The 13,837-nt window shown below is 35.9% G+C and overlaps 1 protein-coding gene across 6 annotated transcripts in view; it reads right to left on the reverse strand.

The window, feature by feature from the left end:
• Nucleotides 1–13,837, reverse strand: part of ANKHD1 (ankyrin repeat and KH domain containing 1) — a 134,419-nt gene that overhangs the window by 63,687 nt on the left and 56,895 nt on the right. For 5 of the 6 annotated variants that reach the window (XM_086702572.1, XM_086702556.1, XM_086702547.1 and 2 more), the window contains exons 8-10: nt 9,905–10,142; nt 9,484–9,675; nt 3,875–3,984 (exon numbers count right to left, since the gene is read on the reverse strand). In XM_086702572.1, the coding sequence (XP_086558698.1) occupies nt 3,875–3,984; nt 9,484–9,675; nt 9,905–10,142 (540 nt within the window). The remainder of the gene's footprint in view (nt 1–3,874; nt 3,985–9,483; nt 9,676–9,904; nt 10,143–13,837) is intronic. The other variant, XM_025923738.2, reaches the window with a different exon arrangement.

The following is a 13,837-nucleotide window of genomic DNA, read 5'->3' on the forward strand; positions in this document are numbered from 1 at the left end:
TAAGTAGTTTCTAAGGGCAGTTTTTAAAAAAATATTTCTTTTAAATTTTAAGTAATGCTAATGTGTTTTAATATAAACTTTCTTACAATGGGTTTACATCATATACCTGTAATCACATCAAATACTAAACACAAACACGGGCCCAATAAACAAAGATGGTATGCAGAAAAAGAAAACATTGTATATTTCAATATACAATTATTCCCATTACTGTGGTAATAAGAAACGCAAACACCAGGAAGATATGGATTAGATGATCTGCTCAGAGATCTCTCTACTTCTAGGGTAGTTAAAATGATTCTCCTTGTTAAACAGGAAGAATTTCCAAAAAATTCTGGAATCAATGGATGATTTTTAATTTAATTTTTGATTTTCAAAAAGAATATTTTAAGTGGCCTATTTAAGGATAATAAAAAGTCTAGGTTTTAAATAGATTATTCAAACGTATTCAATTATGAAAAAGCTAGACAAGCTACATACCAATCCACAAAGTGATATGGATGAAAATGATGAAATATTAAATGTCCTTTTTATTAGAAATACCCATAAATATTTTTAATTTAAAATATTTTTTTAAACTAGGAAAAGTGATATTTCAAATAACTAAGTTTCTTTTTTTTTTTTAATTTTTTTTTTCAACGTTTATTTATTTTGGGGACAGAGAGAGACAGAGCATGAACGGGGGAGGGGCAGAGAGAGAGGGAGACACAGAATCGGAAACAGGCTCCAGGCTCTGAGCCATCAGCCCAGAGCCCGACGCGGGGCTCGAACTCACGGACCGCGAGATCGTGACCTGGCTGAAGTCGGACGCTTAACCGACTGCGCCACCCAGGCGCCCCATCAAATAACTAAGTTTCAAATTAGAACATGCACATATTTTGGAGGATCTACCTGAAAATGCTCAAGTATGCCATCAGCTCTGGCTGAGAATGTTTTTAAAGCAGTAAATAAGAAAATTTCTAGATTTCCTTTAACATTAAGCCCTCAATTATATCTACTATACATTTAGAATAAAAAGCCCTAAAACTTTTCAGTTTCATCTCAGGCTACAATAAGAAAACCAAATTGTTGCATTAAATTTTTATAAAACCAAAATTAATATGCTAACTGATTCTGGTACAAGATATTTTAATGAACGGGAAACAGTAGCTTTTAAGCTCTTCTTTAAAAACTGTAATATCAAACCCTTAAACTGTGGCAAAAGTTAGGCTCCAAAATCTAACAAAGCATAGGGGTTTGTTCAAACTGTGTTCCAAAGGTTGACTTGTATATCTTTATTTAAAACTGAAGGTAAAAATAGTTGCCCCCAAATGAAGGTTCTCAGCCAGCCCCCACACACCAAAATATTCATTTAACTTAAACAACTAGCAAATCTAGGTATCAGGAACACAATTATGGGATGCCAGGATAGAAGGGGAGTGCAAAGTCTTCCGTCTGCAAGCCAATGGAGGAAATCAGTACAGTCCAAAACACATGCTAGGAGGTGGCAGCAAAGAAGGGAGGACAAGAGAGAAACTACTGCCTTGCAAGGTTCAGCTAGTAAAAATCATCAGTCACTTTTCCTCAGGATTTGCACTGATCTGCCTGCTTTACTCACTTCTTATTTTTGATTATGTCCTGTTTCCCCCACTCTGGCTTATATAGTAAGGCCTGAAATCACAATTTACTTATAGGTTTTAATTAGCAAATTTACTATACTTTCCCATACTTGCCGTATTTTATATAAAGAACAAGTACTGCTTCTTATTAACCAAGAAAAGAACTGGTATTAACATTAAAATGTCTTTCCACAGACAGCAAAACCATGGAATGGGCAATGTATTTTTAAAGTTAAAATCAATATATGAAATTATTCAAAAGAAAAAAAGTTATGCACATGTAGGTATTAAATCTTAACAGTATTTATAATAGTGAAAAATGAAAAGCAAGTCAAAAGTTCAATTTAATAAGTGAATATTATGGGTCATTAACTTAACAGAAGAGTTATAAATATAGAGACTATGTAGCAATATGGAAAAGATTATGATAGAATGCACAGCGGAAAAAATAGAGAACTATATTACACTATGGTTATAATTACACATAAATATAAATGCAAAGACAGATTGCAAAATAGAAAAATAAAGTTGTATTAGAATAACAGTATTACCTTTCTATTTAATTAAGATATATATATATGTTTATCTGAGCTACTTCTTATTCTTACAGTTTGAATGTACAGGTATGATAAATTCAAATCTATCTGCTCACTTAATGTAATTGTCCTGAGGAATTCTAATCACACCCTATTTATGTAATTACAGAAGATTATAAAAGTAAAACATTTAAAAATATTTCATACCAGATTTTTAACTCAGTTAAAATCCCGTAAATTTTGCTATATATTAGATTCTATTTAACAGACATTACCTCTTTTTACTGTTTAACATTTCCATAATAATTCTCAATAAACAGATTAAGAAAATGACTGCTATAGAAAAATGGAAGGAAGAGAGAATTCAGAGGATAAAAGTATTAAACTTTGCATATAGCTTTTATACTGTATCCTATTTCTTTATTTCAAATGATGAAATACTTCAATTTCTAATTTTTATGGATGACCCAAAGCAAGTGTAAAAAAGGAAAAAGATATAGAAAGAGGGCAGAATATTAAGATCTACTTAACATATCATTCTGCATAATTTTCAAGCAAAAAAGGTACACCTCTCAGAAATTCTAACTGATGGGGCAGATACTGATTACTGAGAATGAATACTAGTGTTATCAGTATAATATTTAGTATTAGTAGAAATGATAATAAATAGGACAATCATACTATGCATTTATGTTAACCCATAATTATTTTCCAACAATGTTCTCAGGTATCTATGTGGGAATGTCTATTATTAGAAATGGTTTAAAAGGCAATATTTGCATAGTTTTTCCAAAATAACTTTAATATATAAATTCTCTAAACACTCATAGCTGTGCATATCACACATAGATTTTTAAGAAATATATAAGGAAATCCAGGGAGGGGTGTCTGGGTGACACAGTTGGTTAAGCATCTGACTCTTGATTTCAGCTCACATCATGATCCCATGATTGGATTCGGAAGATCAAGGCCCACAGTCAAGCTCTGCGCAAATAGCGCACAGCCTATTCGGAATTCTCTCTCTCCCTCTCTCTCTGCCTCTCCCCAATTGATGCAGACGCATGTGCACACTCGCTCTCAAAATAAATAAACTTAAAAAAAAAAAAGGTAATTCAGGGAGAAACTCTAGAAAGCAGTTTAAAGTACCCTCACAAAATGAAAATTAGTCAAAGCATACATTTCAGGAAGAAGCAGTCATCTTTAAAGTGAAAAATTATGTATAATTTTCCATATTTGCAACAATTATTGCACAAATGAAGTTGCCATCTAATTTGAAATTTTGAAAAACCAAAATAGAAAATACTAAAAGAACAAAAAAGAATAGAATACTATACTAATGTTGTTAGGAAGAGGATAGTAGCTTTGTTTTTATATGTCAAACTAATTAAAGAAACAAAAGAAATCACTCAAAGTGATTTGATAGGTTATTCTATTCTGTAAACATATCGCTGAATTTATGATATGTCTAATAAAGAGCCGTTTAAAAAGTTCGGGAATGACAAATGAGATTGGAGTAAGTGGAAGAAACCAACTAATAGTTTTACCCAGGAAACAAAATGACCTATTAAAAACTAAGTACTTTCAAATATATTTAATAAATGCAACAAATAGCAAAACTTTTTTAAAAGTTATTTTCTACAAAGTATGCAAACTATTGATTTCTTTTACTCGTGTTTTCTAAATGTTAAAAATAGATGTAGCATCAACAGTCACAAAAGAAATTTAAAAATTGTATCTTACTAAGTCAGCGCCTGCTTGAAGTAAAACATCTGCAACATCCGTATGTCCATTTTCACAAGCATAGGTTAAGGCTGTGTCTCCTGTTGCTGTTGTAGCATGAACATTAGCACCTAGCAAGCAAAAAAACCAAAAGTTTACTTCATAAACTGTAAAATTATATTAAATGGTTAAGTTTTATAATTTCGTGAAATTGATGAATTCAAACTATGAAAATATTAGGAAGTATTTTAAGTATCCTAATTTTCTTTTTTTTAACGTATTTTTTAATGTTTATTTTTGAGAGAGAGAGAGAGAGAGAGAGAACACAAGTGTGAGAGTGCGGGAGAGGGGCAGAATCTGAAACAGGCTCCAGGCTCAAAGCTGTCAGCACAGAACCCCACGCAGGTCTCAAACTCACAAGCTGTGAGATCATGACATGAGCCAAATTCAGAAGCTTAACTGAGCCACCCAGGCGCACCTTAATTTTCTTTTCAATCTGCTTTGTAAAAATGCCTTTAAGCATACAGAAAGGGACTAAATCAAATTATTTTAATATTAGTTTATGTGCTGCTGAAGCACATAAAGCAAATTATTTTAAAACACAGTAATTCCCCTATATGTCCCCAGTAAGATACACTCCAAGTGGAGGGGAGAGGAGAGAAGAGCTGGAAAACCAAAAAATATCAGTTTTCAGAAATCATATTGGTGGTAGTGTTGGTTTGTACTCTGAAATAGTTCTGTGGATATTACGGTAAAATCAAATGAGCAATCCTTTGGTGAGGAGTAAAATTTTGGCACGGTTGAAAGAAAACAAAGATCGAAGATTGTTGAGGTTAAGTAAAAACTCTATGGTTCTGAACTGCAAGCACTGACATGAACTGTTTAAGAGTTCAATTTATCCGTAAGAAAAATAAATATTTCCTAACTCTGACAAACCACAAAGTCCTAGAGACAATGACAGACCAAACAGAAACAGTCTCTAGCTTACAGTGTGGTCTCTGCTACCTACTATTTCCTACAAAATGGAATTAGGGCTTTTTAGAAAAATGATTGGTACCAAGACTAGGGCAGAATCTGTACTGAGATGTGTCTGAAATACCTCGCCATAGCAGAAAGCAAGGAAACTATCAGAGACTATATAGCGAGGTCACATCAAAAGGATTTAGGACCTAACCTTACTGACCAAAATTTATCAAATGGTCTCACCTTTCCACAGTTTTTGCTTCTAAAAGAATAAGGACCGTGATGCAGTATAATCCATCATATATGTTTAAACTCGAAAGTTCAAATGATGTTCAAATAAAAAACAAAAAACCACTTCATTGGTCACCAATGAAGGATGCTAGGGGATCACCTCATTATTTTGGAAACTGGTAAATAAAAGGGGAAAAGATTAAACTGCTGTTTTCATATGATTTATACCTAAGGGTAACCAGATAGGTGATGAAGGGAAGTTTCTGTTTATGGACATATTCCAGCTATTAAACAAGTAAGGAATAAAAGAAGTGAGAACATCACCACTTTGTAACTCCTAACGAATTAATGGATATAAGCAGTGATCATTTATGGCTAACAATATCACAAAAAGAGATAATCACACATTTACTACCGTCTGAAGAAAGTATACAAATACTACCTATGAAGTAGTCTAGTAAAACAAACAAACATGTCATACCCAAATTTTTTCTAGATATAACTACTACTTTGAAGGAAACCCAAGAGACAGAAAAACAAGTAAAATAAAATCATGGAGATACAATTAGCAAAACCCATACTGTGGGAAGCCTAAAGGATTAACATTCCATTTCTTCAATCAAAACTTGCAAGGAAATAGAAAGATGGAAGAGAAGCCTGGAAGGGGAGCCCATAGACAAAAGAAACTTAAGAGACATACTGATCAACAGTTGTATAAATTTTACTTGAATCTTAATTCAAAAAAGCCATTAAACATACACACTCACATTTGTAAGAAAAATGTGAAACTGCTTAGACATTTAATGATACTAAGGAATTATTATTTAAAAATTTTAGGTAGGGGGTGCCTGGGTGGGGCTCAGTTGGTTAAGCTCAGGTCATGATCTCACCATCCTGGGAGGGAGCCAAGCTGGTGTCAGAGTCTGCATTGACAGCATAGAGGATACTTAGGATTCTTTCTCTCCCTTTCTCTCTGGCCCTCTGCTGCTTGTGTACATATTCTGTCTCTCTCTTAAAATAAATAAACTTAAAATAAAAATGAAAATAAAAATGTTTCTGTAAGTATATATGGTGACAGATGTTAACTAGACTTAGTGTGGTAATCGTTTCACAATATATACAAATATCAACTCATTCGGTTGTATACTTGAAACTAATGTTATATATCAGTTATAGCTCAATAAAAACCAATATTATAAAAATAAATGGGAGATATGGAGAAAGTATAGATGAAATGAGACGGGCCATAAATTAAAAATTGGTAAAGCTGGGTGATAGGCTCTAAGGGTTCATTATACTATTTTCTGTGTTTGAAAAAATGCCATAACAAAAAAGTTCTTAAAAAAAAAAAGGTTCTTGAATTTTTTAAAATGGTATAGGCAATGTATTAAAATATCTGTTGGGTGTTTTTTTAGTGCTACACTCTAAAAAGAACTTCATGTAAGTTAAGCACACTCTAATATGGAAAAATAATTTTTTTAAATAGTGATCATATAAAAAATTGATTCTCAAACCCTGAGATAGTTCTGGAAACTACATACTTCAAATTACCATAAGTAGCTAAATATGAGACTCCATGGTGGTACAATAGAAAAAACAATGTCAGGAGTTCTAAGTTTAAATATTGTCTGTCACTTATTAGGTTAGTTACCTTAGGGTAACATGATTGAGCACTGTTTCCATATCCATAAGAATGTGTTTAATATTTCTTACTATACCAGGACCAATGGTAATTAATAGAGATCACATGAGAACTGAGCAGAATGTCTGGTGTTCAATAACTTCTTAGTAAACATTTATGCCTTCTTTTTTTTTTTTTTTTTTTTTAATTTTTTTTTTTTTCAATGTTTATTTATTTTTGGGATAGAGAGAGACAGAGCATGAACGGGGGAGGGGCAGAGAGAGAGGGAGACACAGAATCGGAAACAGGCTCCAGGCTCTGAGCCATCAGCCCAGAGCCTGACGCGGGGCTCGAACTCACGGATCGCGAGATCGTGACCTGGCTGAAGTCGGACGCTCAACCGACTGCGCCACCCAGGCGCCCCTATGCCTTCTTTTAAAAGCCTCTCAAAACAGCAAGACTTTACTTAGAGGGACATGGGAAGACCATAGAAAGGTAACCACTGGTAAGGACTCCTACAGGGGACACAGACAGTTACTGAAACTGGTGGAGGTATAATGACTGATTAATGCATACAATAACTTCAGTGATTAATAACATTTGAGTGCAAGAAGAGTTCAGCTTTTAGGTATGATTGGTTTGTACTTTTGGTCAAAATCTAAACAATCATCTGACCCATTAACAACGCTAAGAAATTATTTCAGTAATAATTAAAAAAAAATTGCAGCTGAGCTGTAATGAAATTAATGTTAACAGTGAAAGGATGAATAAAGTAATAAGGATGAATAAAATTTTGCTATATATTTTATTTTCCTTTACATATTAATTTCTTTAATATATCAAGTTTTAAAGAATATATCAGACATGGATAAAAAAGAAAAATTTTCTAAAGAATATATAAAGGTATATATCTATCTGTATCAATTTTTTTTCTGGTATATTCTTATTTTGCTCTATAAACTACAAATATTTTGTTCAAAACTACTTATCTCTTACTAATGCTCAACAATGTATAAAACACAAAATTTTTTTATTTTTTATTAAAAAATTTATTTAAAGTTTATTCATTTTTGAGAGAGAGAGAGAGAGAGAGAGAGAAAGAGGCAGACACAGAACTTGAAGGAGGCTCCAGGCTTCACGTTGTCAGCACAGAGCCCAAGGCGGGGCAAGAACCCATGGACCCCGAGATTGTGACCTGAGCCAAAGTCAGATGCTCAACTGACTGAGCTACCCAGGCACCCCTAACCACAAATTATTTTAAAACTAAGTACTTCTGCCAAAAATTAAATTCCCACTAGTTCTTTTTTTTTTTTTTTTCTTTTAAGAAGACTTAGAAATGTCAAGAAATCAATAGGCTTAAAAGTATCAAATTATAGGGGTGCCTGGGTAGTAGCTCAGTCGGTTCCCGACTTCAGCTCAGGTCATGATCTCGAGGTCTGTGAATGTGGGCTCTGTGCTGACAGCCTGGAGCCTGCTTCAGATTCTCTATCTCCCTCTCTCTCTGCCCCTCCCCCACTCATACTCTGTCTCTGTCTCTCAAAAATAAATAAAAACATTAAAAAAAACTTTTTTTTAAGTAGCAAATTATAGTCAGTCACTTAAACATCTCACTTTAGCTCAGGTCATGATCTCAGGGTTCATGAGTTTGAGCCCAGCATCATGCTCTCTGCTATCAGCCCAGAGCCTGCTTCGGATCCTCTGTCCTCCTCTCTCTGCCCCACCCCTACTTGGGCGCATGTGCACACGCTCTCTGTGTCTTTCAAAAATAAACATATTTTTAAAAAAGTATCAAATTATAACCTCTTATAATGTCATCTCCACCTCCATCTCTCCAACAGAGACTCGGAGAAGCTAACTTTTCCCTTGCAGAAAGAAGCCTCAAACCATTCAATGGAAAGAGAAGGTCAATGAGAAGCCTATGGTCACTAAACAAACATTAATAACAATAAAAAAACGTTTTTAAAATGACATTTTGGGGGCACCTGGGTGGCTTAGTCGGTTAAGCATCTGACTTCAGCTCAGGTCATGATCTTGCAGTTCCTGAGGTTGAGCTCTATGTTAGGCTCTATGCTGACAGTTCAGAGCCTGGAGCTTGCTTCAGATTCTGTGTCTCCCTCTCTCTGCTCCTCCCTTCCCCCTCTCAAAAATAAATAAACATTGGGGCGCCTGGGTGGCTCAGTCGGTTAAGCGTCCGACTTCAGCTCAGGTCACGATCTCGTGGTCCGTGAGTTCAAGCCCCGCGTTGGGCTCTGGGCTGACAGCTCAGAGCCTGGAGCCTGCTTTGGATTCTGTGTCTCCCTCTCTCTCTGCCCCTCCCCTGTTCATGCTGTCTCTCTCTGTCTCAAAAATAAATAAACATTTAAAAAAATAAAATAAAATAAAATAAATAAACAAACAAACAAACATTAAAAATGCCTTTTTTCAGGGCACCTAGGTGGCTCAGTCAGTTATGCGTCTGACTACTGGTTTCGGCTCAGGTCATGATCTCTCAGTTCTTGAGAATGAGCCCGGTGTCGGGCTCTGTGCTGACAGTGCAAAGCCTCCTTGGGATTCCTTCTCTCCTCTCTCTGCCCCTCCTCCCATTTGTGCTCACGTTCTCTCTCTCTCTCTCTCTCTCTTTCTCAAGATAAACAAACTTTAAAAATAATAATAATAATAAAAATGGCATTTCAGAGGTTTAGGAGCCCAAGAAGAGCAATTCAATTGTGGAGCTGGCTTTCACCTTTTATAGATATAAAACAGTAAGTTTCATTGATAAAGTTACAAAAGCTATATAAAAAGCCTTTTTTTAAAAGGCACTTTTAAAGCCACATACCGGCAGCCAGTAAATATTTAACCAACTCAAGGTGTCCCTCCTGTGAAGCTTCCATTAGAGGTGTGGAGCAGCCAAGTTCTATATCAGCCCCGGCCTTAATCAAGAAGTCTGCAACTTCAGAAAATCCTCCACAGCAAGCCAAAGTCAGAGCAGTTTCTTGGGTTTCTTCCGTCTGGGCATTTATATTTGCTCCTGAGAAAAGCATAAAGGTTTGTAAAACTAGCGGCAAAAGACTTACAATAAAGATATTGCTCTAAACAGCATTAATGATCTCTCCCAGCTTCTGGGATTCCTTCCAGGGCATGGAAAATTTACTTTATCATCAATGCAAAAAAATATGTTAGTAGTAGTAACCTTGACTGATGACACAAAACATCCAAACGAAATAGATCTTTTAATTAAAGAAATAAAACTACTTTACCTTGTGCTAAGAGTAGTGCCACCATCTCTTCGTGTCCTTCCCGAGCAGCTTCCATCAAGGGAGTGTATCCTTCATCATTAACCTCTTCAAGATTTGCTCCCCTTTCAATAAGTAGAGCTGCCAATTCAACGTGTCCTCCACAGGCAGCTAGCGTCAACGGAGACTCGAATGAATCTGCAGGCATGTTCACTTGAGCACCACTATCCAAAAGCAAACGTGCTACCTCAACATGTCCATCCTGCAGATTTTCAGAAGTAAAACAAGAAGAAACGTTTTTTGTTTGGTTGTTATTTTGAGTTTTTAACATTGGAAGAACAGAAGAGATTGAGAAAAGTCAGAAAGGAAGAAAAGGAGATGCACCTTAGATACATATATACTATTATGCCCAGCTGAGAAGTGAGCTGACTTTATCAAAAACTCCATTAAAATTACTTTCCCTTAGTTTTGAGCAAGCCCAAATAATGAAAATAATCAGACTTATGACATATTTACAATTCTAAATAATTTCAAATTTCCACATTCATTGAAGTTCAAAAAACTGTTAAATCCATAGTCAAGAGTAACAGTACCTCAAACAATTATTGTTTATACAACTGCCAGGTAAAATATACCTATACCCTCAAACCTAGGTGTCATGGTGAAGCATAGAAACTTTGTTAGATCTGTTTAAAAAACAAAGACTTGGCAAAAAAATAACAATAAATTCTATGAAGTCATTACCACTAGGGATTATGTCACCAAGGAAAACCCCTGTGGTCTGATAGCAACCTATAATTTGCCTCAGCACTAGCTTGTTACAATGAGGCAAAGAATTTTACAAAGATAAAAACAAATCTGTATCGGGGCGCCTGGGTGGCTCAGTCGGTTAAGCGTCTGACTTCAGCTCAGGTCACGATCTCGCGGTCCATGAGTTCAAGCCCCGCTTCGGGCTCTGTGCTGACTGCTCAGAGCCTGGAGCCTGTTTCGGATTCTGTGTCTCCCACTCTCTCTGACCCTCCCCTGTTCATGCTCTGTCTCTCTCTGTCTCAAAAATAAACGTTAAAAAAAAAAAAATTAAAAAAAAATCAGTATCAATTCACTTGTAAGTAATATTACCATGGGTCCATCTGCACAGACAGTAACGCAATTAATAAGTCACTCTCATGGAGGGTATTCATTCTACCCCTCTATCACCATAAATATCCTTGTTTAGTTTCAAATTCTTTACTTCAAAATTTTATGTAGGCCTTAATTCTTATTGTGCCATATAAAGTCAAATGCTGTGTTGTTCTGTATTTCAAAAATGACCAAAATATTGCTAATGAAAGGCAAAGACTGAGTATAAAAACAAGGTTTTATAAGGTTAGGCAATTCTTTTATTAAAGAATTAATTAAAGAAACCTTAATTAGGTGTGCCTGAGTGGCTCAGTCGGTTAAGCATCCGACTTCGGTTCAGGTCATGATCACACGGTTCGGGAGTTCGAGCCCCATGTCAGGCTCTGGGCTGACAGCTCAGAGCCTGGAGCCTACTTCGGATTCTGTGTCTCCCTCTGTCTGCCCCTCCACTGCTTGCACTCTGGCTCTCTCATTGTCTCAAAAATAAATAAACATTAAAAAATTTTTTTTAAATAATAAAAAATAAAGAAACCTTATTAAATGTTAGATTTCAGTATCCAACAAAAATTTCATTATATTTAACTAAATGACTAGCCCAGCTTTAATCACTGTTGACATGATGTCAAAAACAAATAACTTGGCATTAAAATTTCAGTTCTACTAAAACAAAAATAAAACTAAAATTCTATCTTTACTATTAAACACTAACCCTTCAAATATATGTAAAATCATGCACGTGCACACACACGCACACATATTTTTTTAAATATGAAATTTATTGTCAAATTGGTTTCTGTACAACACCCAGTGCTCATCCCAACAGGTGCCCTCCTCAGTGCCCACCACCCACTATATATATATATATATTTTTAAGGTAGGCTCCATGTCCTGCACAGAGCCCAACCAATGCTGGGATAAAATTCACTACTTTGATATCATAATCTGAGCTGAGATCAAGAGTCAGACACTTAACTGACTAGGCCAACCAGGTGCCCCTAAAATAAAATGTATTTTAACCAAATTACTGCATTAAGTTATTTGGCATTTGAAATACATTTCTAATTTAAAAGAAAAAAGAATTTATGAGTATTCACAGATCAGGGAACTACTGTTGTGCATAGCTCCTCTAGCTCCCAATAGTTTTGTGTGAATTTACTTCAATTTCTTCATTGACTCTTCTACTCTGCTGCCATATCTTGAGTACATATATTAAGAGAAAAATTACACTAAGCACTTTTTGCTTTAATAAACAATATTTATTTTGCCAAAGGAAAATATAAGAAGTAAAAACAGAATAATCCAATCTCAAAGGTCTAATATCATTATTAGAATTTTTTTAAATTATAAGACTTTAGGGGCGCCTGGGTGGCTCAGTCGGTTGAATGGCCAACTTCAGCTCAGGTCATGATCTCGCAGTCCGTGAGTTCGAGCCCCGCGTCAGGCTCTGTGCTGACAGCTCGGAGCCTGGAGCCTGCTTTGGATTCTGTGTCTCCCTCTCTCTAGCCCTCCCCCGTTTGTGCTCTGTCTTTCAAAAATGAATAAATGTTTAAAAAATTAACAAAACGTATAAGACTTATAGTCTTAACCATAGATCTGTAGCTGGTAATGCACTCACTCTCCTATAATAAACAACTGTAAAAATTGGGCAAAAGAGATAAAGCAACTGGAGGCATGAACCACACCCAGCCTAAGGCTAGGCACTAATAAAAGGCAGCGCATAAGTTGAACCCTACATTCACTACAGCTTTCTCTCTTTAGGCATCTCCCAAACCATGGTCTAAGGAAACTGAAAGCTAAACAAAGAGTGAAGATCTCTTTCAGCAAAGAAAACAAAGATGAGAATACAAGGCAGCCAAAACAGTTAGGACCTGGGGAGATGGGCAGGATACCTGAGGAAAAACAATACAGAGAAGAAGTCTCAAAAATCTATACAAAATTATCTTCTTCAGAAACTTGGGCAACTCCTGAGTTGAACACACTGAGGATGATACTCCAGGATGCCTAGTAGAGATTGGGTGCTGAAAGGTTGGAGCTTTGGGAGTTCAGACTCAGGCAGAATAGAAAGATCATGGTGAATATACAGGATGTCATTTGAGATGGTATAGATCCATACTAAGGAATACCCAAAGATCAAGGAGGAAGGAACCAGGAAGTTAAGAGAAAAGATGAATTAGGGGCACCTGGGTGGCTCAGTTGGTTAAGTGTCCGACTTCAGCCAGGTCATGATCTCGCAGTTCACTAGTTCAAAGCCCCACATTGGGCTCTCTGATGTCAGCACAGAACTTGCTTTCGGTCCTCTGTCCCCCTCTCTCTGCCCCTCCCCTGCTTGCATGTCCCCCCTCCCCCTCTCTCAAAGATAAACGTTAAAAAAAAAAAAGAGTAAAGATGAATTTAAGCCTCAATATGATTAGAGTGATCCATTGGTAATTTAACTGCCTGCTAGAACAAAATTTAACAGTTTAAAAAGAATGACAGGATAGGGGTACTTGGGTGTCTCAGTCGGTTGAGCATCGAACTCATGGTTTCGGCTCAGGTCGTGATCTCATGGGTTTGTGAGACTGAGACCCATATCAGTCTCCATGCTAAGTGCAGAACGTGCTTGAGATTTTCTCTCTCTCTCTTTCTGCCCCTCCCCAGCTTGCATGTGCACATGTGCAGTCTCTCAACATAAATTAACTCAAAAATATTGTTTTTTTTGTTAAAAGACAGGATAATCAAGATCCGTGAAAAGGAATAATCCACAGCATATGACTTACAGCTAAAAATACTAGACATATTAAAAGGCAAGAAAATATAAGTGTCAAGATATAAAATATACAATAAAAATAGACCTAGAAG

This window comes from Puma concolor, chromosome A1 (assembly GCF_028749965.1).
Source record: "Puma concolor isolate L17-30 chromosome A1, mPumCon1.1.hap2, whole genome shotgun sequence".
Taxonomy (NCBI): Eukaryota; Metazoa; Chordata; class Mammalia; order Carnivora; family Felidae; genus Puma; species Puma concolor.